The 24,637-nt window shown below is 32.8% G+C and overlaps 6 protein-coding genes across 9 annotated transcripts; 2 read left to right on the top strand and 4 right to left on the bottom strand.

The window, feature by feature from the left end:
- Positions 1-154: 154 nt before the first annotated feature.
- LOC122397488 (heat shock 70 kDa protein cognate 5) lies at positions 155-8,654 on the top strand. Its single transcript, XM_043396660.1, has 11 exons — positions 155-352; positions 820-881; positions 982-1,127; positions 4,343-4,466; positions 4,549-4,857; positions 5,309-5,471; positions 5,551-6,007; positions 6,190-6,486; positions 6,573-6,760; positions 6,840-6,980; positions 7,064-8,654. Exons 1-11 carry the CDS (start codon positions 260-262, stop codon positions 7,154-7,156), a joined length of 2,073 nt encoding a protein of 690 aa, XP_043252595.1. The 5' UTR covers positions 155-259; the 3' UTR covers positions 7,157-8,654.
- A 1,069-nt stretch (positions 8,655-9,723) lies between these two features.
- Positions 9,724-11,825, bottom strand: LOC122397491 (mitochondrial enolase superfamily member 1-like). Of its 2 annotated transcripts, none has more exons than XM_043396664.1 (6): positions 11,489-11,825; positions 11,290-11,392; positions 11,101-11,216; positions 10,881-11,035; positions 10,235-10,818; positions 9,724-10,173 (listed from the first exon to the last, which is right to left on the bottom strand). In XM_043396664.1, exons 1-6 carry the CDS (start codon positions 11,567-11,569, stop codon positions 9,860-9,862), a joined length of 1,353 nt encoding a protein of 450 aa, XP_043252599.1. In that variant the 5' UTR covers positions 11,570-11,825; the 3' UTR covers positions 9,724-9,859. The 2 variants fall into 2 exon arrangements, with proteins under 2 accessions (XP_043252599.1, XP_043252601.1); XM_043396666.1 differs by having other exon boundaries at positions 11,294-11,392; positions 11,489-11,531.
- A 591-nt stretch (positions 11,826-12,416) lies between these two features.
- LOC122397490 (general transcription factor IIF subunit 1) lies at positions 12,417-17,539 on the bottom strand. 3 transcript variants are annotated; one of them, XM_043396663.1, is made up of 7 exons: positions 17,469-17,539; positions 14,478-14,524; positions 14,006-14,377; positions 13,623-13,939; positions 13,249-13,535; positions 12,822-13,165; positions 12,417-12,735 (listed from the first exon to the last, which is right to left on the bottom strand). In XM_043396663.1, exons 3-7 carry the CDS (start codon positions 14,350-14,352, stop codon positions 12,522-12,524), a joined length of 1,509 nt encoding a protein of 502 aa, XP_043252598.1. In that variant the 5' UTR covers positions 14,353-14,377; positions 14,478-14,524; positions 17,469-17,539; the 3' UTR covers positions 12,417-12,521. The 3 variants fall into 3 exon arrangements, with proteins under 3 accessions (XP_043252598.1, XP_043252597.1, XP_043252596.1); XM_043396662.1 differs by lacking the exon at positions 17,469-17,539 and adding an exon at positions 16,478-16,642 and having other exon boundaries at positions 13,249-13,524; positions 13,609-13,939; XM_043396661.1 differs by lacking the exon at positions 17,469-17,539 and adding an exon at positions 16,478-16,639.
- Positions 17,540-17,888: 349 nt separating this feature from the next.
- LOC122397561 (ER lumen protein-retaining receptor) lies at positions 17,889-19,206 on the top strand. Its single transcript, XM_043396804.1, has 3 exons — positions 17,889-18,067; positions 18,183-18,372; positions 18,478-19,206. Exons 1-3 carry the CDS (start codon positions 17,977-17,979, stop codon positions 18,833-18,835), a joined length of 639 nt encoding a protein of 212 aa, XP_043252739.1. The 5' UTR covers positions 17,889-17,976; the 3' UTR covers positions 18,836-19,206.
- Positions 19,207-19,300: 94 nt separating this feature from the next.
- Positions 19,301-20,485, bottom strand: LOC122397560 (DNA polymerase subunit gamma-2, mitochondrial). Its single transcript, XM_043396802.1, has 2 exons — positions 19,818-20,485; positions 19,301-19,735 (listed from the first exon to the last, which is right to left on the bottom strand). Exons 1-2 carry the CDS (start codon positions 20,358-20,360, stop codon positions 19,307-19,309), a joined length of 972 nt encoding a protein of 323 aa, XP_043252737.1. The 5' UTR covers positions 20,361-20,485; the 3' UTR covers positions 19,301-19,306.
- Positions 20,486-22,509: 2,024 nt separating this feature from the next.
- LOC122397418 (TWiK family of potassium channels protein 18) lies at positions 22,510-23,526 on the bottom strand. Its single transcript, XM_043396571.1, has one exon. The coding sequence runs from the start codon at positions 23,524-23,526 to the stop codon at positions 22,510-22,512; it is 1,017 nt and encodes a 338-aa protein (XP_043252506.1).
- Positions 23,527-24,637: the final 1,111 nt, after the last annotated feature.

Raw genomic sequence — 24,637 nt, forward strand, 5'->3', positions numbered from 1 at the left:
TCGAGATAATTCTCGAGTTCTCCGGAGACAAGACGACCGCGCAGCGCGTTGATTGACTGTTTCCTCGAGACTGAAGCTCTCATTGGTGGAACGCAATTACGTATGTCGGCACGCGGAGTGGAAATATTCTTCATGCGCGCACGGTATGCGCATTATAATCTCTGTGAACGTTGCATCACTACACGTGAAGTTAGAGTATCCGCATCTCTTCTAAAACTTTTTGGTGAAATTGAATCGATATAACGCGTAAATAATCAAAATGCTAACCGCCGCAAAATTGTTCACTCGAAGCTGTAGCAATGTCACTTGCGATATTGCTAGGAGACAACAATTTAGCACAATTCTTAAAAATGTAAGTTTTCAATGGCGATTCACAATGCGTTGTACGTAACTTTCCAACACGCGTTTCTTGATCGCATACAATTCGTACAATATTTAAACTCGTTCGCTGTTTTATGTAACATTCTATTAAACTTGCTTTGTATCGTTTATCTGTTTTTATGCATATTTAGCATTACTTTGGATACTTTTTTATCACAACGCCGCGAAACATTAAAGTTCATAGCCGGCACGTGATCTGCTTAAATTATATCTTAAATCTTTGAAACTATATGTTGTAGGGAAATATAATTTCGTTAATATACATCTCACTTGCATCTGTCATACATTTTAATAAAAATTTGCAAAAATTAGTTCGATATAGCCTCGTAAATTGCATCGTGTTTTTTGCGTTTATTTTTATACATTTTTTAAGTAGAATCCATTTCCTAATTTATATCAGTATTTATAGAAGTACTTACAATATTAAATATTGTTTAGGTTGCAGCTCCTGCCTATATTACACCTCAACGATTTACAGATCTTCATCAATATCGACACAAGTAAATGAAAATTATATTGTACTTTGTACATTTTACATCCTCTGTTACATATTTATATTTTAAATGCATGTCAATGATGTCTTAATATTTATTTATATAGATCTGAAGGTGTAAAAGGTGCGGTTATTGGAATTGATCTCGGTACTACATTTTCATGTGTAGCGGTTATGGAAGGGAAACAAGCAAAAGTAATAGAAAATGCAGAGGGTTCGCGAACAACACCATCTTTTGTGGCGTTTAGTAAAGGTTAGTGAGTAGTGTTGTGCATGAGTAGTTTACAAAATTAAATTGTCTGCTTATTGTATTTGTGGTACCACAAAAGTATTAATGCTTTATTACACCTCAGTCAACATTGGTTTTAATCAGTAATGATTATAAAATGGTATGTTAATGTTTTCATTTTCTGTTAGCGCCTATAAGACTAGCTGTTTTAGCACCACACAGCACGATCGTGCTGTTCGCATTATGTGCTAAAATGTGCTGCGATGTTTGGTTACAATCGCAAACTTTTCAGTGTTTAGTATAACGTTGCTGATATGACTGGCATATTTCGATGCAAAAAGAAGCAGTGCAATCGCGTCGATCGAAACGCTATCGTGCTGCATGGTACAATCCGACACGGATTTTTAAAAACTCCTGGCACTAAAACGGCTAGGTGCTAAAGGGTTACATCCTGTTTCAGAGATGTAACAGTAATGATTGCACATTTCTGCAGAATCACGTTTTCAAACATATAATTCGACAAATTTATAATTTTAACCCCTTCCTGCGGCATTTAGCTCGACGAAATCCGGGCCCAAACCATAGGCGTCAATGCGCAGTAAACAGACCAGACTGATGCTAAACTGCTTTGTAACAGAAATTATAAGAATCGTGACCAACTCTTGTGGCATACTGATATTGACTAAAACTCGATCACGATCGTGATTTGCTGTCCACGAGCTTAGCTCGTGATGTTTACGTTTGGGTCAACTTTCTGTTCACGAGTCTGGCTCGTGATATTCATGTTTAGGCCAAAATCTTCATCACGAGTTAGACTTGATAAAGTACGGGAAGGGGTCAAGTATGAAATGTACAGTAACAGTAACATTGCAAGATCACAATGATTGCACAATGACATACATGATCATAATACAGCAGTGCCCACTTAAGTAATTGTCCACACTCGGGACCGGCCACGGTCGTTTAAGTGGGTATAGTTCTCAAAATTCAACAGAAATAAAGAATGAAGATAAATGTGAATAAGATACAATAGTTCTCAATACAAGTACAATTTAAATGGGCAAAAGTGCGGTCACTTAAGTGGGCACTACTATAAATTGAATTTAAACGTTTTAACATATTATGCAACAATCATGATTAATAATATTTTAGATATTAAATTATTCATAGAACGAGTAAGAAAGCATCCTAATATATGGGATGTTACGTGTGAATCGTGTTCAAACAAAAAAATTTTAAATTAAGTATGACAAAATATGTGCAAAGTATTCTATAATAATTTCAATGAGAGAAATATGCCATTAGTAAGATTTTTACAATGTTTCTATTTTTCCTTTTTTTTGACCATGTTTACAGGAGAAAGGTACAGTATATATTTTGTACTGTACATTTTACATTTTATTGTTTTTATTTATGTGATACGTATTAAATATATTGATTTTGTTAGGGTACTTTTCTATTCTCACTAAAATAATATTTCTAGAATACTAGAATATTCAGTCTAGTACAAACCACCGGTTAATAGATCTTTGAATTGGTACCATCTTTATTTTTAATATAATTGTAAAAAACAACGCTTTATAATATTCACAGCAAAGGATAATTTTACATTTAATGGTTTATAGAAAATCATTTCCAATCGCTTTTACAATTTGTTTACACTTTTTACTTTGTGTTTCGCACACAAATGTAAAGAAAATTCGTCAAATTTGACTTTTAGTTGGCCTATAGTAATAATGTAATTAATAAAATATATTAAATGTAATAAAATAACAAAGGAGGCTTGCTAACCAGGAAACAGCAGAATATCTAATTAACATCGGCAGTCTATATATTTTAAACACAAACACAACAATAAACGATGATTCAATTGTTTATATTATACATATATTGATGCAAAGCTAATCATGCATGATTTATACTACTTCATACCATGTAGTAAACACAGTATTATACTTTTAAATAGGTTGCCAAATTGGTGTATTTAAATTTGTCTCGGAATTTATTTAACAATACTTAATAATAAATTCATTTTTCTCATTTAATATCATTAAAAAGATTCATTACCTGCCTTTTAGGTAAATATATTTCAATACAAGTGGAAAATCGAATAAAAAATGATAATACGTAAAATATGTCAGTTGCCCCAAACTTTCAACCTCATCAGATCTTTGTTTCGTTTTACATGTTTGTCGCGCTATATCTCGCTATGCATATATTTAAAATATATTTAGAATGTTGGGTAATATATAGAAATATTTGAAAATACTAATATATGAAACCATTTAATTTTGTTAACATACAGGATAAGTAAAAAATACTGACTTTATTTTCAAAAAGTCAAGCCAGTTTATTAAAACGTTTCCTCATTTCTTCAGAAAGTTTGTGGAACCCCAGGGGGTTCTATAATTTGAGAAACTCTAATTCAATGGAAATTAATTTATTATTCGCGAAACATGTATTAAAGTGTATACAATCAGCAAAACTAGAAAGATTAACATAATAAGAAATTATCAGTCATATTTGTATATGAATAGATAATATCATCACAGATGCGAGGGCACTTGGCCAAAATGTTATTAATCTTTGGACAATTATAGCTTCAAGAAATGAAATCGTCCAATAATCTTCCTGGGCTTATTTTAAAACTTGTTACTTCTACTTTCTTTTATATTCCCAAGTTCAATTTCGTTTGAGATAAAAATTGTTCCATTCAAACAACCTCTAAAAGTTTAACAAATTTTATACCTATCTAAAATTACTATGAATTTAAAAATTAAAAGTTAAATAAATTTACATCATTTTTTAATTATTATTCTTTATAAAGTAAGTGTCCAATGCATATTCTCCTAGTTCAGAGCAAAATAAAATGGCGGGAAAAAATCGTAACCAAATTTTACAATAGTCATTGTAAAGAGAAGACTTTAATCTTTAAATTTATGGTGGTTTTATATGGGTATAGAATTTTTTAAACCTTTAGGGGTCATTTGGATTCAAAATAACATCTTCACTTCTTAATGTAAAAAAATCTCCAACGAAGTTCAACTTAAGAATGTGAAAGTTGAAGATTCAACCTTCAAAATAATCCCAAAAAGATTATTGAACTTCTTGGAGTTATAATCTAAAGATTAACGACGTTTCATACATAATGAATTTGTACAATTTTATATTTCGATACAAATATCATTCAGAAATCTTCATGTTAATCTAAACGTCATGAAGAATTTATAAATTTGCAGACGGCGAACGCTTAGTTGGTATGCCAGCTAAGCGTCAAGCAGTTACAAATTCAGCAAATACATTTTACGCTACAAAGCGATTAATTGGGCGAAAATTTGAGGATGCTGAAGTAAAAAAAGATATGTATGTATTATGTGTATATTCTATACTTAATACTTCATATTTACATGTAAGTAGAAAGTAAGATTTGCATTTATAATTTTAGGAAAACTGTTTCATATAAAATTGTGCGAGCTTCTAATGGAGACGCATGGGTACAAGGAGGTGATGGTAAAATGTACTCTCCTAGTCAGATTGGTGCGTTCGTTCTCATGAAAATGAAGGAAACAGCTGAATCATATTTGAGTACACCAGTAAAAAATGCTGTTATCACTGTACCTGCATATTTCAATGATTCACAAAGACAAGCTACAAAAGATGCTGGTCAGATTGCTGGCCTTAACGTACTTAGAGTAATAAACGAACCGACAGCAGCTGCTCTTGCATATGGCATGGATAAAACAGAAGATAAAATGTACGATTCATAATTTATCTACCTATATTATGAACATAAAAGAGACATACACCACCATTCACAAATATTAGAACACTTGGTCAAAAAGTTGTCAATCTTTAGACTATTGTAACTTCGTTAAAAGATGTTCTACTTTCAATATTTTGAGTTGAATTTCCTCGAAGATCCTTCGACATTAAAAAACAAGTGACGATGGTTTCACTCTAAAATTACTAAAATCACTATGAATTTGAAGATTAAAGTATACTCATTACATCGATCCCTATAAAAATTGATATACGGTGATATATAATGTGGGTTTACTGTATATCAAATTAAGAATGATGTTATTATTTTTCGTCTCTTAGCATTATTTAAACATGCTGAAAGCACATACTGACTAATTTAATGAAATTTCTTTTTACTTCAATGTATGAAAAACACGTTCTGTACGCGTTATATTTTCTTTTAGCATCGCAGTATATGATTTAGGAGGTGGTACTTTCGACATTTCAATTTTGGAAATCCAGAAAGGAGTGTTTGAAGTGAAATCCACAAACGGAGATACCTTTTTGGGTGGGGAAGACTTCGATAATACCTTAGTTAATTACCTCGCGTCAGAATTTAAGAAAGATGTGTGTATAGTCGATCGAAACAATATTTTCTGTTTACGGCATAGTAGGAATTATATATAATATTCCACTACTTTTATAGCAAGGCATAGATGTAGCAAAGGATGCAATGGCTATGCAACGGTTGAAAGAAGCGGCCGAAAAAGCAAAGATTGAATTATCCAGTTCTCTTCAAACTGATATAAATTTGCCTTATCTAACTATGGATGCTAATGGACCAAAACACTTGAACCTCAAACTTTCTCGAAGTAAATTCGAAAGTCTTGTAGGCGATTTGATCAAACGTACTCTTCAGCCGTGCCAGAAAGCACTTTCTGATGCTGAAGTATCGAAATCTGATATTGGTGAAGTGTTGTTAGTCGGTGGTATGACCAGAGTGCCTAAGGTTCAACAGACAGTACAAGAAATTTTTGGTAGACAGCCATCGAAGGCTGTAAACCCTGATGAAGCTGTAGCTGTCGGTGCTGCAGTCCAAGGTGGTGTACTTGCCGGAGATGTAACAGATGTTCTTCTTTTGGACGTTACACCACTATCTCTTGGTAAATAATTGTTTTCCCGCGGATGAAATCAGACTAACTTCTATACAATGATGTCTATCATAACTAATCTTCTCTCTGATAAAAAATGAAGATCGTGTTATACTGAGTTATTACTGTTGCGATCACTTTTAGCTTCTGCAATAGCGATTGGACCGACGGTGCAATTTGCTTTTATTTTATAGGTATTGAAACGCTAGGTGGTGTTTTCACAAGATTGATTTCTCGAAATACGACTATTCCTACGAAGAAAAGTCAAGTGTTTTCCACAGCAGCCGACGGTCAAACTCAAGTAGAAATTAAAGTTCATCAAGGCGAGCGAGAAATGGCTAACGATAATAAACTTTTGGGACAGTTCACTCTTGTCGGTATACCACCCGCGCCTAGGGGTGTACCGCAAATAGAGGTCACGTTTGACATCGATGCTAACGGCATTGTTCATGTGTCTGCTAGGGATAAAGGAACTGGCAAGGAACAACAAAGTACGTGAAATGTCAAGTAAAGGAAACCGTTTTAACCGTTTGTTAATAGAACAGATATTGTTAAAGAAGTAACTTCTTATTCGCAGTTGTTATCCAATCGAGCGGCGGTCTTAGTAAAGATGAAATCGAAAACATGGTGAAAAATGCCGAACAATACGCTAGAGAAGACAAAATTAAAAAAGATAGAGTCGAGGCTGTTAATCAAGCCGAAGGAATTATTCATGACACAGAATCTAAGTTAGAAGAATTCAAAGCCCAGTTACCTGAAGAGGAAGTAAGATAAATAACATATTGTTATAGCAATATTATTTGATGGCGTTTTTCGTATTCACAACTTCGTTTAACGTTTCCAGTGTAATAAACTCAGAGAATTAGTTTCAAGAATGCGAGAAACTTTGGCTAAGAAAGACGATGTCGAACCTGACGTAATTAAAAAAGAAACAAACGAATTGCAACAAGCGAGTCTTAAACTATTCGAAATGGCGTATAAGAAAGTACGTTAGCTGTTTAATTAATTTTAATTAAAATCTTTTAAATTCCGATATAAATTTTTTATATTAAATGTATTTGATCGCAGATGGCCGCGGAACGCGAAAGCCAAAGTCAAAGTCAAAACCAAAACCAAAACGAACAAGACGATGGAGCCCAGAAGAAAGAGGAGAAGAATTAATTGTGTTTAAGTTAACATGTATTTCAGATAAAAGAAATTTATTGCACACAGCTATAAAAGCATCAATGTATATCTTACATGCTCAAGAACTCTCATGTAAAAGTTAACAAAATTTTGCAACATAGTATTGTTAGTTTTTTTATTTTTATTTTTGAGCATGTATGGTTGTAAGTCAGAAATATTAATTTGAATTTGCAGAGTGAAGTACTGATAAAACTTCTTCAATCGGACAATTACAAATGTGTTACTGCCTTATAACTACGTAAATATTTGTAAACTATTCCAAATATGGCATAAATTGTAACAACTTTACAAACATTTCATTTTAATCTGAACTAACGAATTTATTCGAACCGCTGAATATGCAAAAATAATCTTGTGAGGTCAATTTATAAATTCTGTACATAATTAATTTCATCACAGAATTTGCCGATAGCAGGTTCTTTTTCACTCTGTGCAGAAAGTATCCGGTGATATACTTTTTTGTAAGTGTTAAATACTTGGCCTCGCGAGACAACTATGAAAATTGATAGCTCGACAAGCTGTCACAATTACGAAACATTGTAAGTAGAATTGTAGTAATTCATCCAGTATGAGTGCGAAGAAGATATGAACATGAGAGAATGTGATGTATGCTCGGTACAAAACAGAATTATTCTATAAGAAGTACCACGACATGTAGATTATGTTAGAAGCTATTGTACCATGATGTAACCATGTTATTAAAATTTTTTATTTGAATAACTGACCTTATAGAACATAATTTAAATAATTCGATTAAAACTGATATGTATATATTTCACATGTAAATGTATATGCAATAATTTTATTTTTACGTGTGTGAAAATAAAACTCGTGTCAAGCGAATAGTTCCGGATTTCGTATATGAATACCATAAAACGAGGTACAATATATAAAAAAAACGTTACTAATAATTTACCATTTCCAACAATTTTGATTTGGATTTGAATATGATTCTAGCAATTTTCGCATTTTAAATAATAAATTATTTCAGAAGCAATCAATATTAAATTCCGGAAGCGATTATAGTCCGAGGATTGCACAAAATAGTTAACATCGAAACTCGAAACACTTGATTCAGTGCCCCTATACGTATCTAAGTTTGGCTAAATCAGAAGTTTACTTCTTGTTTGGTACCCACCATTTCATAAAAGATAAAGATAATGTTCGGTAATCATGATCTAAGAACAAGTAATATCAAAACCGACACCGGTATCGATTTTATTGATAACAGTTTATAAATTCAAATACATATAAAAAAAAATTGATACCAATTTTAGTATTGATATCACAAAAATATATCAACATCTATACGATATTTACGCAACGGCGTACGTTTAATTATTCTTATATAATGTTATACAGAATGGATAATTATTATAAAAGCATGACTATGTATGTTTGGGGGCACATTCAAAGTTATCAAAGTTGTTTCTTCGACTCTTGTATAGATTCTATATAGATTTTTCTGATCTACAACATGGCAGAGCTGTCTCGCAAGGACGATTGTATATTTTGTAAAATTATATACAATGAAGAGCCTAGTACAAAAATTTACGAGGTATGAAAAATTTAACCTCAACTATCAAACGTACCAAAGAATAAAAATATTCATCGTTGAATTAACGCCAACATGTAGATTCTAGTTTTTAATTAATGACGACTAATTGTGGAAGAAGATACAATTATCAAATAAAAGTTATCTCTATGCTTTGTTGTAGGACGAATATGTGATTTGTATTAAAAACATTAAACCAGTTTCGACGCATCATTATTTGATACTACCGAAAACACATATACGAAATGCAAAAGACCTTACACGAGAGCATGCTGAAATTTGTAAGTAATATAAAACAAGATTAAACTTTGCTTTGGGGGACCAAACATTTTGGCCCTATTTTTGTTTATTATCGATAAATTTTCTGTTGTTTAAATTAATGCTAAGACATAACCCAGACTGTTTAGGTAAATTTTTATATTTATAATAATATAAATTTAATGTCAAGCGATGGTTGTTGATACCTATATCAGCTGAAAAGATTTCCTTACTCGCTAAGTTTCATGCCATTAAAATAATATAAAAACAAATATAATCCTTGGTCCCTCAAGACAGCAAGTGATTTTTGCATTATTTATATTTCCAAACTTTATTTTCAATAAGCATAGCTTAAAAATATTGGAAATTTCTAGTTGAAAAAATGATCTCTGCATTAGACATAGTAATACAACAGCAAGGTCTTGATCGTGCAGCTACACGAACAGGATTTCATTGGCCACCATTTAATACAGTGAACCATTTGCATTTACATGTTATTTCTCCAGTAGAAAATATGAACTTTTTAAATAAAATTATTTACTTACCTGGTTCCTTTCAGTTTGTGAGTGTACGTATATAATATACCATAAAATATGGAATTATTTACATTTATTTTACTAACATTAATTATTATATTTTTCAGATTGAATATGTACAATCCTACATACAAAGAGCTTCATAGTTAATGCAAAGTATGTTTTGTAATTTATTATTACAAACATAGAATTTGATGATTAAAGAATCTTAATATTCTTACAATTATTTCTCCTAAATATTATGGTATAAAAATTTCGTAATACTCTTGATTTAACGAAGAATACATTTATGTTAATATGAACATTATATGCTCAATGTAAGTTCATACGTTATGATTTTGTGTTTAATTCAGATGGTTTTTGGAAGAGCCCTTTCTCATACATGTACTTCCATTGTTCGCCATTTGGATATGTATACTTTTTAATACAATCATCTTTGAATTTAGTCGAATACCCCGGAGCCGTGGGTGGCATGTAACAAGCATTCTGAACTCGTACAGGGTGCTCGAAATGTTCGTGTTGTTGGTCAACGTACTCGATCACGCGATCTTCGGTAGACGTGTTCAAAGAAATAAAATCCCACATTTGGAGATGTTGGACCATTTCACATAGACCCACTCCTCCGGCGTGTGGACACACTGGAACTAGTGCAAGAAAAATTACGATAGAACGTCGGAATGGTGAGATTTCATTTATCCAACTTACCTCCCATTTTCTTTGCCATGAAATAAACAGCTAATATTTCGTTGATCCCGCCTATCCTAGCCGAATCAATTTGACAATAACTAATTGCATTTGCTTGTAACAATTGTTTGAACATAACACGATTCGCGCACATTTCGCCGGTAGCAACACCAATCCCATACGGTTTTAATTCTTTAGCGATCTTAGCGTGGCCCAAAACGTCGTCCGGGGATGTTGGTTCTTCGATCCAAGTTGGTTTAAACTTCATCAATTGTTTCACCCACTCTATCGATTCGTCGACGTCCCAAATTTGATTTGCATCCAGCATTAATTTATTTTCATATCCTATCATGTCGCGTATCAGTTGACATCTCTTTATATCATCCTTTAAATTCTGCCCGACCTTTGCTTTGAAGGACGTGAAACCAAGGCCTAAAAACTTCTTGCAGAGATCTTTAACTTTGTCGTCGCTGTATCCCAGCCAACCCACTTGCGTCGTGTACGCGGGGTACCCATTTTTTCCTAATACTTTTTCACGTTCTACCTTTCCTTTCTCATTGTTTTTGAGCATCTGTATCGCTTCCTCCTTCGTAATAACATCGGTACTGTAGAATACAAGTGAAAATGTTTTATTTAAAAATTGAATATTCCACAGTATGCAGCTTACATGTATCTGAAGTCTATCGTAGAAACCAATTGCTCAGGTGTTAGATCAGTCAGTAGTTTCCAAACTGGTTTATTCTCTATTCGCGCCCATAAATCCCACAGCGCATTTATTATAGCTGCTGTAGCAAGATGGGTTACACCTTTTTCTGGTCCTATCTATATTTCGTAACATTTTCTATGTATTATATTTATATCATTTTGTGATTATATGTATTTATTACCCATCTTAATTGTGACTCGCTAGTCAATCTTCTCCAAAAGGACCCAAAGTTTGCAAAAATCTTGCTAGCATCTTGGCCCTTCACCAAGTACGACATCGATTTGCACGCTTGAACGACTAAAAAGATTTTTAGAAAATAAGTATTATGTGTAATAATTACGTTTCTTAAGGTACAGAAATATCTATGTACCAACTTCGGTCCCTCTACCCAAAGTAAATGTTAATCCATATCCTTTGACCTCTCGGTTAGTTTTTATTGTTACGTACGCGCAAGAATAATCGGGATCAGTGTGCTGTAATTAAAGATAATTTCATAAGTAAAATATCTCAGTTTTAGCACAAATAATACAAAATTTCTTTGTTTGCAATATATACAAAAATTAACGTACCATAGCATCGCTTCCATCTGCCAATAATGATGTTGGAAATCTGACATCTTTTACATCGATATCCGTAATTATAATGTCCATTCTTTATAGAAAAAGTTTTATTTTACGCTCAGTTGATGTTAACGGCATCAATCTACTTGCAGTGTTAAACAAGATATGGTAAAGTTTTAAACGAGACTTCTCATATTACTTTTATCATATTACATAAAGATTTAAGTATGTACATAGGCATTATCTCTCTAACCCTGTGTGAAATTTGATTAGACCATAAAAAACAAGTATTACTAGATAACGAAAATGTTTTGGTACGCGCAATTCGCGAAAAATTATATCAGAGACAAAGTCAACAAATTGTACAAAATACAAAAATTTAATTTATATTAATTTTTATAATCCGATTAAGAATCTATTCTATTTTCAAAAAAATGCATACAGAGATAAATGATGTTAATCTGCAATATAATATCAATCTTGCAAATATTTTTCAATTTGTTTTTAGTTTTTGGAATAGATATTTATAATTTGTGGGAAAATTCCAAAATGATCGTAGCAGTGCCGATGTATTTATTACTCCGATTGTCTGGATTTTATTTTCAATAACGTTTTCGTTGTATAATCATTTAAATTTATGTTCATCAAAGGATAAAGTATGGTGACCTTTGTGACATTTTGCACAAGTTAAAATTTGAACTCCGCCGTTAGTGCATGACATATACACAAACAGTAATCATCAAGATACTTATGATATGAAGTACCCAGTAGGAGTCGATATATTCTCAAAATATCGATAGAATCAGTACTGGTATCGGCCTTAACACTAACGCCTCTGACAAGGTACAGAATATAATTGTTTCGATATTAATTTTTAATTATCATAACAGTCGGGAATGAATAAAACATTGTGGCTTTACAAAATAAACAAAGCCTTCTTAATTAATTTATTTTAATAATATACAAATAACAGTTATTATAGAGCATTACACAAAATAAATATACAAATAATTTTACTATTTTGTAAAAATATCGATAAATATCAATTAGATTGTGTTTTGATAGATAAATACATTTTATTTTTTATTGTCTGTTTGGTTGGATTAATCTTCTTCAGTATTTGAGTCATCACATTAACTAACTGTTCGGAAGTAAGGCCAGTTTTTTTCGATTTAAATTTCTGTAAAAGTTCCGTTGTTGTCATTGGTTTACGCATAAGATAACGTCTAACGGCATCTTCAGTGATTCCAGATTCACTATAATATATCAAAAACTTTTCAAGTTAGTATATAAATCTGAAAATAATGATATTGGCACGATTAGTAGGGAACAAATAACATACCTAGCTCCTGGGATATAAGAAGTTGCTGGTACCAAATTGAAATTATCCAACTTCAATTTTTTCGCTTGAGATAAATCTGGCGAACTACATTGCTTCCTTTTCAAGGAATCTGACATTCCAGCAACAACTGGTGTAGGTGTTGCTGACCTTGAACTATGCGCGCTATTCGATTTCTTATTATCCTTCTCTTTTACTGTGTCGGATTCGGAACCCGAATCGCTAGAGAAGTCGCTAGAAGAATCCTTTCCTAATGCATTTTTTTTAAGATCTTTCTTTTTACTTTGCTTTTTCTTTTTCTTTCGATCTTTCTTCTTCTCAATATCTTTACCAGTTTTATCCTTATCCTGAAAACGTTTCAAAGAAATGGAAAATTGTTTGTTGAGCTACAATCGATACTACAAGAATTTTACATTTTGGTTTCTTTTACCTTGTCTTCTTTTTCCTTATTTTCATCCTCTTCGTCTTTATCTTCGTCGCCATCCTTTTTGTCCGCTTGTTCTTCATCATCCTCGTCTTCATCAGACGCAAGTAATTTTCTTAATGCATCTTCCTCTGCAACAGACTTAATTTCTTTCTGTTGTTCCAATTCTGATTCGGAATCGGATGAATCGGAAATGTAATCGCATTCTCTGCCCTCCTCATCTCCATCGTCACTTTCTTCAAATGCTTCATCGTCGGATGCCTTGTCCTTTCGTTTCTTTTTCTTCGTATCACCTAATACAAATACTTATATTGTATTCTATAACACGGCACGATAAGTAGTTACGAGGCAATTGATTAAGAATACCATTTGAAATTTACCCTTTTGTTTCTTCTTAGAATTGTCCTCTTCGTCAGAATTTTTCTTGTTTTCTTCAGCATCGCTACCCGAGTTGTCATCATCGCTGTCCATCCAGTCGTCCATTTCGGATATTTTTAAATCCTTCTCTTTTTTACCCGGCCTCTTGCCCTTTCCACTTTCCATTATTTCTTCGTCGTCCGCGCCTTCCTCGTCGTTTCTCAGTCTTTTCCGTAACATCAATGAAAAATAGTTCATTACTTTATTCCTGCGACTAAATTCTTGTTCTGCTTCTTCCGCGCTCAACGCTTTGTACCTCTGAATTGGTTGAAAATTATACCTGAGTACAAAGAGTTTACGTTTAAAATTATTTATTAATCTTTGAGAAGTTAATAAATTATCCTACCATTCGTGTAACGGAAAAGCTTCTATAGCTCCATCAGCAGCGTGGGTGAAAACATAATAAGCAGCATTTTCACTTACACCTCCTTCCCTTATGCCTTTAAATTTTTTCCCAATTTTGCCACCGGATTTTAAAATCCAGGGTTGATCCTCCGGCTTATACTTTCTGCTAGTGATACCAAACTTTTTCCTTCTAGCTTCTTCTCTCGCGTCCCTTCCAAATTCAGACCCGGCTCCAAATTTTGGCATCTCCTCTTCTATTCCTTTATATTCTCTCATATTATTTTCGCGTTCCATTTTCACTTGCGACCATTTTGAAAAATCAACGTTTAATGTTGCATTGAAACGCATTACGTTGTGTTTCTTCTTGTTATTTCTGAAGTAATAGAATATTTTGTTCAATAGAGACAATAATTTATTAAATATTCATGGTTGTTAAAATCTTATACCGAAGATAAGTAAATGTTTCTACATACTTCGGTACTCTGATACTAAATTCCTGTATAGATGGTGTACCAGAAACCTGTAAAATGATTTATTTAATAAATTTGTCTTGTTATTTTTCTTATTTCAATAAATTATCTTTAATATCTTAGGCAGGAATCTGACTGATAGAACTTAAAATACCGAAACAAGTGATTATGGTTATTCATTAAAATATAAAAAAAAAATACACAGATAACTGTTACTATTATAAAAAAATTATTATTACTTCTTGATATAGTCGTACTTGTCTTTTTTATTAATTTTTTTAAAATGACATATAAGAATAAGAATTGAACTACTTCTTACTTTTCTACTCGAAGTCGTTTAAAAATAATTTAAAAACTATGAATGAAAACTGAATTTGTCTTCTATTGAAACCATATTTTTCAGTATTGAGCTAATAATAGAAAACGCAAAGAACAACAAACTCCATTTCTTTTGAGTCAATAAAAAATTAACACCTTTGCTATTATATGAATAATTTTAACTATTTTAACGCTTATTTGACATCACTATTTAGTAGTATGTAGGATTGAGACAGGTCGAATATTTAAAATCGGATCAGAAGTCTGAAAGTTTATATTATTACAATACTTGAAATTTACAATCTTATATTACAACCCAAGTCGAAGCTCTGGTACCCACCCATTCCTAGTAATATGCTCCCAGGAAATCTTTATTATATTTCTACATTAGTTTGTATAAATTCAAACAAAATAGTAACAAATTTTTGTTTTCAGCTAGAAAATATTCCAACAGGCAGAAGTAGATTCTTGACAGTAATATGCAAAAATAAGCTTTAGATTTTTATGTGAGAATTTAATAAATTTGATTCTCAATTTGAGAACATCCTGCCAATAACGTTTAATAGATTATTCAAAATCCTTAAAAATGATATACAACGAAGTATGAAATACTTACCTTTCATTTAGTACAAATGTTTCATATATGTATTTATTGTAAGACAAAATTAGTAAACATTTATTAAACTCAAAATAAATATAAAAGCAATAAAAAATGCATACAATAAACAGAAATTAAAATTTTACAACACAAATAAGTTTTAGAACTTTTAACAATCGTTTAATGTTTTCTAAAGGATGCTAACTATTATAATAACATTATAAGAAATTCTTTTATTGTATAGAAACCATGCGTAGATCAATTTTTGATTTCTTTTACAGTATAATACATCATGGGCATGCTTCTACTTATATAATTATTCTACAGTTTGTCTATAGGATCTTTTATCTTTATATTTGTATTTTTGTTCGTATTGAATTTAACTATAAACAGTCACTTATAGTAATGATATAGAACTTATACAATGTCTATAGACCAAAGCTATTAATATTTACATATTCTTAATAAAAACATTATTTATTCCATTGATCTTTAGAAATACTTATATGATCCTTTTGCAATAAATATATTTGTATAATAAATGCTTCATAACTTCTAGATACATTATACAATTAACTTGAAATTTTATATGTACTATTCTGATATTTGCATATGATAGTAGTTATAATAGTGTCTTAGAAACTTAAATCTATCATATATATTTCTCTTATTTAGTTTCAGTCCATTTAAACGGCTTAGAACCGCGTAACCACGACATAGGTTAGGAAAGGTTAGGTGAAAGGATAACCTTAAATAGCGAGTATTAATTAAGTCAACGATGAATTATTAACGAAACAATGGGACTGAGGTTCCTGATGGACTCCGTGCGACCGTCCAAGGGTTAACAAAAAAGAAAAATGTAGATTTATGAACTTTAACATTAAAGAAAATTATTAGAAAAAATGTTTCCAATGTTTTCTACCTCCGAGTCGGTTCAAAGTTATACCTAGATATAAAAATTTCACATTTTTCGTTAGAAATGTAACAAATCATTAAATAATACTCATTTAATGAAAACAACTACATAACCTACATTATAATATAATTACGTTGTATTTTATGATTACGAATATCTTACTTTGCATACCTTTGGAATAGTAGTCGTGGTCATCTTGATAAAAGAGTAAATGTATTTAATAGATCATAAATAGCACAATTAAATTAAAAAGAGAAAAATGCTCAAAATCACTCAGAACCAGACAAGTAAAGATGAACCGATTCAAGTACCTAAATCCAAGTCAATTCGATTAAATACTCGATACATTCGTTTCGATAATGAATACTTTTACTATCGAAATTTTCAATTGCGATATATTTTCTTTTCTTTGCGAGCCCCGTAACAAAATTCATGGACTTCATTCTCAAAATAATGCCTTAAAATTATTAAATCAATATTTTTTAAACCATTCCTTCTCTAAATAAGAATTTATATTCGATAGAAAAAGATCGAAGTTTCGTTTTTTAAAGCAGTAGATAGAGAATTTTGAATTTCCACTAAGTTTTGGTGGCATTCTGGCACGTCCAGTAGTAATTTCTCTGTACAATATATGTATAATAGAAACTTTAAGTACGATCATAAATCGATTGATTTATTAGCTATCATTTTAAAGCATCGAAAGAGTTATATTAAATATAAATATATACAAATATATACAGCAATATTTAGGAAGGAGGGAGGTAGAATAGGAGTAAGGAGTGAAAGGAGGGAAAGGGAAGTCGAAGGCGAAGGAGGCGGGCGGGGAAATGCGGAGGCGTAAGTTTAAGGTAATGTTAAGGTAGTTTTAAGGATAGAAAATAGAAAGCGAAACGAGGCAAAGAGAGGCGAAGCGAGAGTAGCGAGCGGGCAAGGCATGTAGGTTAAGGCTAGGTTAAGAGAAGGTTAAGCGGAGGGAAGGAGAGGGGAGGATGGGGGGAAGATAGAGAATAAGTTAGTTTAAGGAGGAATTGTAAGGGAAAGGAGAGGAGATATGTAACCCTAAGGGGAACATTAAATACATACTACTACTACTACTACAAATATATACAGCAATAATGTTCCGAAATCGTAGTATCCAAATATTAAATTCAAATAACTGTACCTTTCTGGTTGTCTAATTAAATGTTGTTCACTTTAGATTTCGTTCTTACTGAAAAGTCCTTGTCACGTGATCTTAAAGCTATGTTCATACGATAGCATAACACTAAATAAACAAAAATATATTTAGATTTATATTTTTAGAATAGCTAGGATGATGATAATTACTAAAGATTAATTTTCAATATCATAATACAATAATGAAATTAACAATAAAAATACACCAGAAATGTATGGTTACTAAATTCATTTCTGTACATATATCATAATTATTATAAATATTTCGTTTATAAAATATATATTAATTTAAATGTTTAAATTGAAGATGTTCATGTACATAATACTTTATTTTATATCTATTGAGAGCATGAAAGATGTAACTTAAATGGGGTTGATTGGTCGGCCATCTGCTGATATTGCAGCCAAAGCCACGTCATATTTTGTATGCTTTGTGAGTTAGGTTCGCGAAGTCTTAGTTTGTTATAAAAAATTACTTTTCAATAACTGAAAATATGAACATATTTCGACTCTTAGGTGACTTATCGCATCTCCTCGCGGTTATTATCCTTCTGCTTAAAATATGGAAAACGCGAAGCTGTGCCGGTATGTGCTGCTGTTATTATTTATATATTTATTACATAGAACATTGACCATACTTCAATAAACATTTACTCCGAGAAGTGTTAATTTTTATTGATGCTTTGGTTATATTTCACAGGTATAAGTGGCAAATCGCAAATTCTGTTTACTATTGTATACACGTTGCGTTACATAGATTTGGTGACAACATACATTTCAGCGTATAACACATTTATGAAAATCATTTTTATTGTAGCCTCTTGTGCTACGGTTTCTTTAATGTATGTTAAATTTAGAGCAACATATGACCATAATCATGATACATTTAGGTATGTCTTTTATATGTCAAATAATTTATATACTATATAATCCTTAAGGTAGCAATATTATTTGTATATTTCTACTCTATGCAATAATTTTGTATTTATTTTTAGAATCGAGTTTTTAGTCGTGCCTGCATTCCTATTGGCACTATTGATCAATCATGATTTCACAATCATGGAAGTTTTATGGACGTTCAGCATTTATCTGGAATCTGTAGCAATACTGCCGCAGTTATTTTTGGTGTCAAAAACGGGGGAGGCAGAAAGCATTACCAGTCATTATTTGTTTGCTTTGGGATCTTATAGAGCACTTTATTTGTTGAATTGGGTTTACCGCTATTACGCGGAGGATCATTATGATTTAATTGTTATAATTGCTGGTTTAGTACAAACAGTTCTATACTGTGACTTTTTCTACCTCTATATTACCAAAGTATTGAAAGGCAAGAAATTACAACTACCTGCTTAGCTGTTTAAAAGTATTATTATTTGAAGAACTTACGAGTGCTCGTTCGGGCAACATTAATTGAGTTTATATAAATTTTGGCAATATTCAAAAACTCAAGGAATGCTGGTGTATAAAGTGTACATTTTATTAAGTACAAAGCATTCCAATTTCTTGTACTTTTACCATCACATGACATCCATGCGCAACTGTTCATCTTAAGTCCATGCGATTACATTTGTTTTATGCGGAATGTTGTCCTTATTGATTTTCTAGCATATTACATTTTTTGACGGTAATATTATAAAGTAAGGTAGCTGCATATTTCACAAGTTAGTAAATAATATATCAAATACAAAACAGAAATGAAAGTCATTGCTGTTTCTAAAATTTGTTGTATTCCTTATTAATTAAAAAAAAGAATAACTGCACTGATACTATATGTTGAAGACTTGCTACATAAATTTTATTGGAACAATAAATTATATTTGTAGGTTAACAATGCATAATTATGTACTTTGCTAAATCGGTTATGTGAATTGCTTCACTGAGAGTTGTTGATCTATTTGTTACGTGTATAATGCCATTTTCGAGACTAGTCCTGTCAACTAAAACTACAAAAGGAACTAAACATGTTTCTATAACTTGTTGCGAGCTAGTTAATATAGTATTCAGACCTTCTGTTCGAAGCATATTATTTAAGTAAAGTACAAAGTGATTTAAATCATCATTTTCAATGTTCATTTCATTCTTCCACTTTTTTATACAAATCGCGACTTTATGTGGTGCTAGCTTAAAATGTATTTGCATTTTAACTGATTTGTCTGTGTCATAAGCATCGCAAAGTAATGCTAAGCAACCCCAATCTAAAGATACTGTATGTTCGACCATTTGTATATTGGTAAAATCTTTTTTATTATCAATCTGAAAATAAAATACTCCATATAAACGATTTTTATTTTAAAATTTTTATAAATCAGAGGTTATAGAAGATGAAACAAGGCACCTGAGAGAATAATTTTCGAACGTCAGTGTGGTAAGTTATTCTTTCCACAACAATAGTTCCAAAAGAAAAATGTGCTTCCACATCTACCGTATCAAAGTTTTTTATTTTTTTCGATTCGGTAACTTTAAATCTAAAAGGAAACTGTGCTATTTTACGCCACCAAATTTTACGTTCTTTTTGTAGTTTATGATATAAATTTTTACTCTCAATATCGTTATTAAAAACAGCTATTTCAGCAGTTCTGTGAGGTTTAAATTCACAATTACTTGGAATATTAGTTTGATTCCACTGATTTTTTGAATTTTTTATTGTAGCTAATCCAAATGGTATGTCATCCATTGCAGTTTTAGTAATAAAATTTAAAGTATCAGTAATTTTGTCTGATAAAAATATATTATACCGTGACATTGTAACACAATGTAAAAACCAATGGTCTTCAAGATTTTTTAATAACATTCTACCTTGAGGTCCATATATAAGGTCATGTTGTGCAAGATTAATAAAATTTGCATTTAATTCTTTTAAGATACGTATTATATTCATAATTTTCTAGTGTCTTTTATAGGAGCTACAAAATATTCTTCTTCTTTAACGACAGCATTCAGTAAAATCTTATTCCGTTGCAAGCTATTGTCCACATTATCATCTCTTAAAGGAATTAAATTTTTTTCAAGCGGGCTGTACATAGGTTCAATCGTTTCATTAATTTGTGCAGTCCGTAAACATTCTGTAAAATTAAGTACAGCTTTTATTGCAGAAATACTATAATTGTCTTCGAATTTTATCAAAGATAATTTTTCTATTTTATCGATTGTATCCTTTTGTATGTCTTCCGTAGGTGTATAAACATCTGTTTGTTCTTCTTTTTCAATGGAATTTAATACAGAACAATGACGAACTATATTTAAGAACCTCGTTGACGAAACACGGCTTATCAATTGTGCAGTATATTTAAATACTTCCATTTGTATGCAAATTACTTATAACTCACAGTATTATTATTAATTAAATGAATGCATTCTTATGTACTAATTACTTTAAGATGTATCTTATTCGTTATTATATTCAATAGTTCCACAGTACTTGTTTAAGAAACTATAATGACTACAAAACGCTCACGTTGAGTGCTACGAACTTTATGATTTGGTAAAATGTGGTCTCACCTACCGGTTCTATTATTGTATGTTGTATGTATATTACAATGAGGTTCTAGGGAATTGTCCCTAAATTTAGAGCTAGATCCAAAGCATAGATTTTTATATACTAGATGCGGCATTAGCATTCATTTGTAACGATATCACAAAGTTACAGGTGATACGTAAAGGAAAATTTCCCTGGCGCTGCCACATGGCGCTGTCGGCGTGGTCGAGAGGCTGTGGTTGCATCTGTAGCCGGTGTAACTGCCACTGAGTCGGCATTGCGGATCCTGCAGCAAGGTGAGCAAGGCTGCGTTGCTGGCGGACGACGGTGTTTGCGGTTACTATGAACAAAACCCGAACCGCCAGGAGTTGGCGTCGACCGGAACGGCGGATTCTCTTTGGCATCTAAATTATGCGGACTACGGTAATTATCTATTATTTTTCCAGGCGGACTGCGACTTTCAGTAACCCAGTAGACTAGTAGGATATTTTGTGTTCTTTAAGTATTCTTTTAAATGTCGTGGGCGGGCTTCGACGCTCAATAACCCTCGGGATAAAAGAATATTGTTGCGCCGGGGAGGGGTGTTTTCGCGGAACTCATATTATCATACAAACTAAAGAGCACAAACTATGAACAGAGAACTTTATTAATACAGATTTTATGAAACTTTCCACCAGAGGAGTGGGACAACACCACCCACTGCTCCAGTCTCTCTACAATACCGGGAATCCCCGAGTATTGCCGGCTGAGACTCCACGCTCAGGTGCGTTTTCATGACCCACCGGCTATCTGTGCCGGATGCAGATAACATTCCTCGATTGGTTCTATTTTGGCTGGCGATTACGCTTAACTAATATCTTACGCCTAGCTCTCTTCAAAGATTTATAAAATCTATATTACATAATCCTACGCGTGCTTAAACTCTATTACATTAATTAACTAACTTTTGTCAATTTTTACAAGACTTACATGAATTTAATAATTAACAATGAATAAACATAATGGTTAATACATGAATAAGATTGAATATAATGTTTAGTGATGTTGCGGGCGGTTTCCACAATCTAGTTACTTACTATATAGTAACTAACTATACGCAATGCAGGGACAAGGAGTCAGAGTGGGGGGAACGTACGCTACGCGGACGTTACACAGGGTAACATACAGAGGTGACACTTCCGTCGGAAAAAACTAGAAAGTTTCGCCTCTGTACAGAATATATTATTCTGTGACGATGTGAAAAACACCAGGTTTTGGAAACCATCACATTATTCACCAGTGTAAAGTTTATAGAAACAGTTGTTATCATTCTGTCCTGGTTTAATCGATCAAACTTTTGTCGAGGCTCAGCAAAAAGACAATTGAATCAACAGTCATGATTTTAATCTCAATTGACAAATGTACATATTCTTCGGACTTAATTATAAATTAAACGATATAATTCATAATTACAAAAATATCATATCAATAATTTGAATGTACTGTTTTTTCATCGAATTGTATCACATGGCGATAAGTCCCAAACTGCAAATAAACAAAGTTTATTATGAGTTTAGTCCGGAATTTTTGACCCGCAACACGTTTCTATGTAATAATGGGCAGCATCGACAATTTGAATGAACTGTTCCTTCAGTTCTCTGGCTTTCACGTACACGTCCTCTTTCATCAAATCGTAGCACATAGCGATAAGCCCCATGCCAAGCAGCAAATAAACGAAGTTTATTATCAATTTTGTCTGACTGTCGGTGGTGAGGTCGCCATGCGTCCAACCAGGAACAAGATCCCCCACTCCGATCTTGCAGAGCGAAGTAACGCAAAAATAAGCACTGTCCAAGTAATCCCATCCCTCCCATTCGGCGAACATTATGGATCCACCAATTACGTAACCAAAAATCACCCAGAGACAAGCCGTCGAGGGTACCGTGATCCTCTGGCCTAGTTTCTTCTTGCCAGTACACTCGTGCAACCACGTGTACAACCAACGGAACGTCTGGGCCAGAACTTTTCCCATGTTTAGAAAATACAACACGTAAAGTGGAATCCCCAAGACTGCATACATAACCGTGACCCCCTTGCCCCAGGCAGTTTGGGGCACCAGTGTTCCGTAACCGATCATCGTGAACACGGACAGACAGAACATCATTGCCGCCGGGAAGGACCAAAGATCGGCCGAGGTCAACCCACTGCAATTCTCCTTCTTGTAATTAACGATAAAGTTTTCCTGGTAGCGTCGAAGAATTTGGTTGGACAACGTGCAAAAAGTTGTTTTGTTAAACACGTTTACAGTCTGATTGCTGGCCGTGCTGAACCACAGTTCCTCGGCGTATTCCTTTCTGATCGATTCTCGTATACAAACCGGGGACGCGATCGGTTCTTGGGTCTCGATCATCATGAAACCGAAGGCACCTATTATAGCGTAACTGACCACGAGTCCACCCACGCCCACCTGGCTGCACATAAATGCGACCAATTTTCGGCAACAGTCCTTTATTCGCTCCCTGGGGTCCCGATCGATCGATGTCAGGGAGGAATCCCGGCTCCTCAGGGAGGATCTTATCAGGACACCCATCGTTATTTGCACACGAGATTAAAATTAGGCGATAATGATTGCCAATGGAACTACATAGAACTTCCTGTTGGGTGATACTAAACGACTTTCGTGCCGCTTTTCTATTTCTGTCCGAAGGCGCCATTCCCTCTATCCTTTTCTCTCCCCGTTTAGATCTTTCTCTCTTTATTTCACCGCTCCACCCGCGCCTTTTTGCTTTTAGAGCGTGGGACGAAAAGATACCATGATTCGAAATTAATCGGTTTAGCAATAACGATGCTGGACAAAAATATTGGTATAATTGTTACGGCGCAAATGCTTGTAACTACTAAACAACTTCGTAACATTTATTCGACGTTTTAAGTAGAACAATTTAGGGTGACTAGACGACTAGAATTTGTAAAAAAGTGTGTACATTGCAATCAGTATTTCTGAAATACAGTAAAATTCCGATTATCCGGCATAACCGGGACTGGGTTAATGGCGGGAAATCAAATATGCCGGATAATTGGACTATATTTACATATGAAGTGGTAAAAACGAGGAATTGGACCATTTTGATAGGATTTTCCTCACTTCACAGCATTATGATAGAACTTTTCGGACATTCTTAGAATTTCTAAATATTCTTCACCAAAATACGCGTTGTTTGCATTACGAAACATTAAAATGCATGAAATTTCGGTGAAACATTTTTGGCCACACATTATATTTTCGATAAAGAATTTTTTTCTCGGAAGAGCGTAGGATTTCGAGAGCACGTGTATTCATAAAAAATGATTGTAATTAACCCCACTAGCTAAAAATAATTTTTCCGGAAGGATTTGAAATCTTTTTTTTTCGCCGAAAAATTTCAGCACATACTCGAATTTTTTTCTTGAAACTGCGTAGGATTTTGGGGGTATCTCTGTTGACCAAAAATGATTGCAATTGACTCCTGCAACCAAAAATAATTTTTTTAGAACGATTTGAGATTTTTCAATTTTGCCGAAAAATTTGTTCACCTTCCTGAATTTTTTTCTCGAAACTGCGTAGGATTTTGGGGGTATCTCTGTTGACCAAAAATGATTGCAATTGACTCCTGCAACGAAAAATAATTCTTTTAGTGCGATTTGAAATTTTTTAATTTTGC

This window comes from Colletes gigas, unplaced genomic scaffold, assembly GCF_013123115.1.
Source record: "Colletes gigas isolate AHSC1104 unplaced genomic scaffold, ASM1312311v1 Colletes_gigas_Sc00009, whole genome shotgun sequence".
NCBI classification, from domain to species: domain Eukaryota; kingdom Metazoa; phylum Arthropoda; class Insecta; order Hymenoptera; family Colletidae; genus Colletes; species Colletes gigas.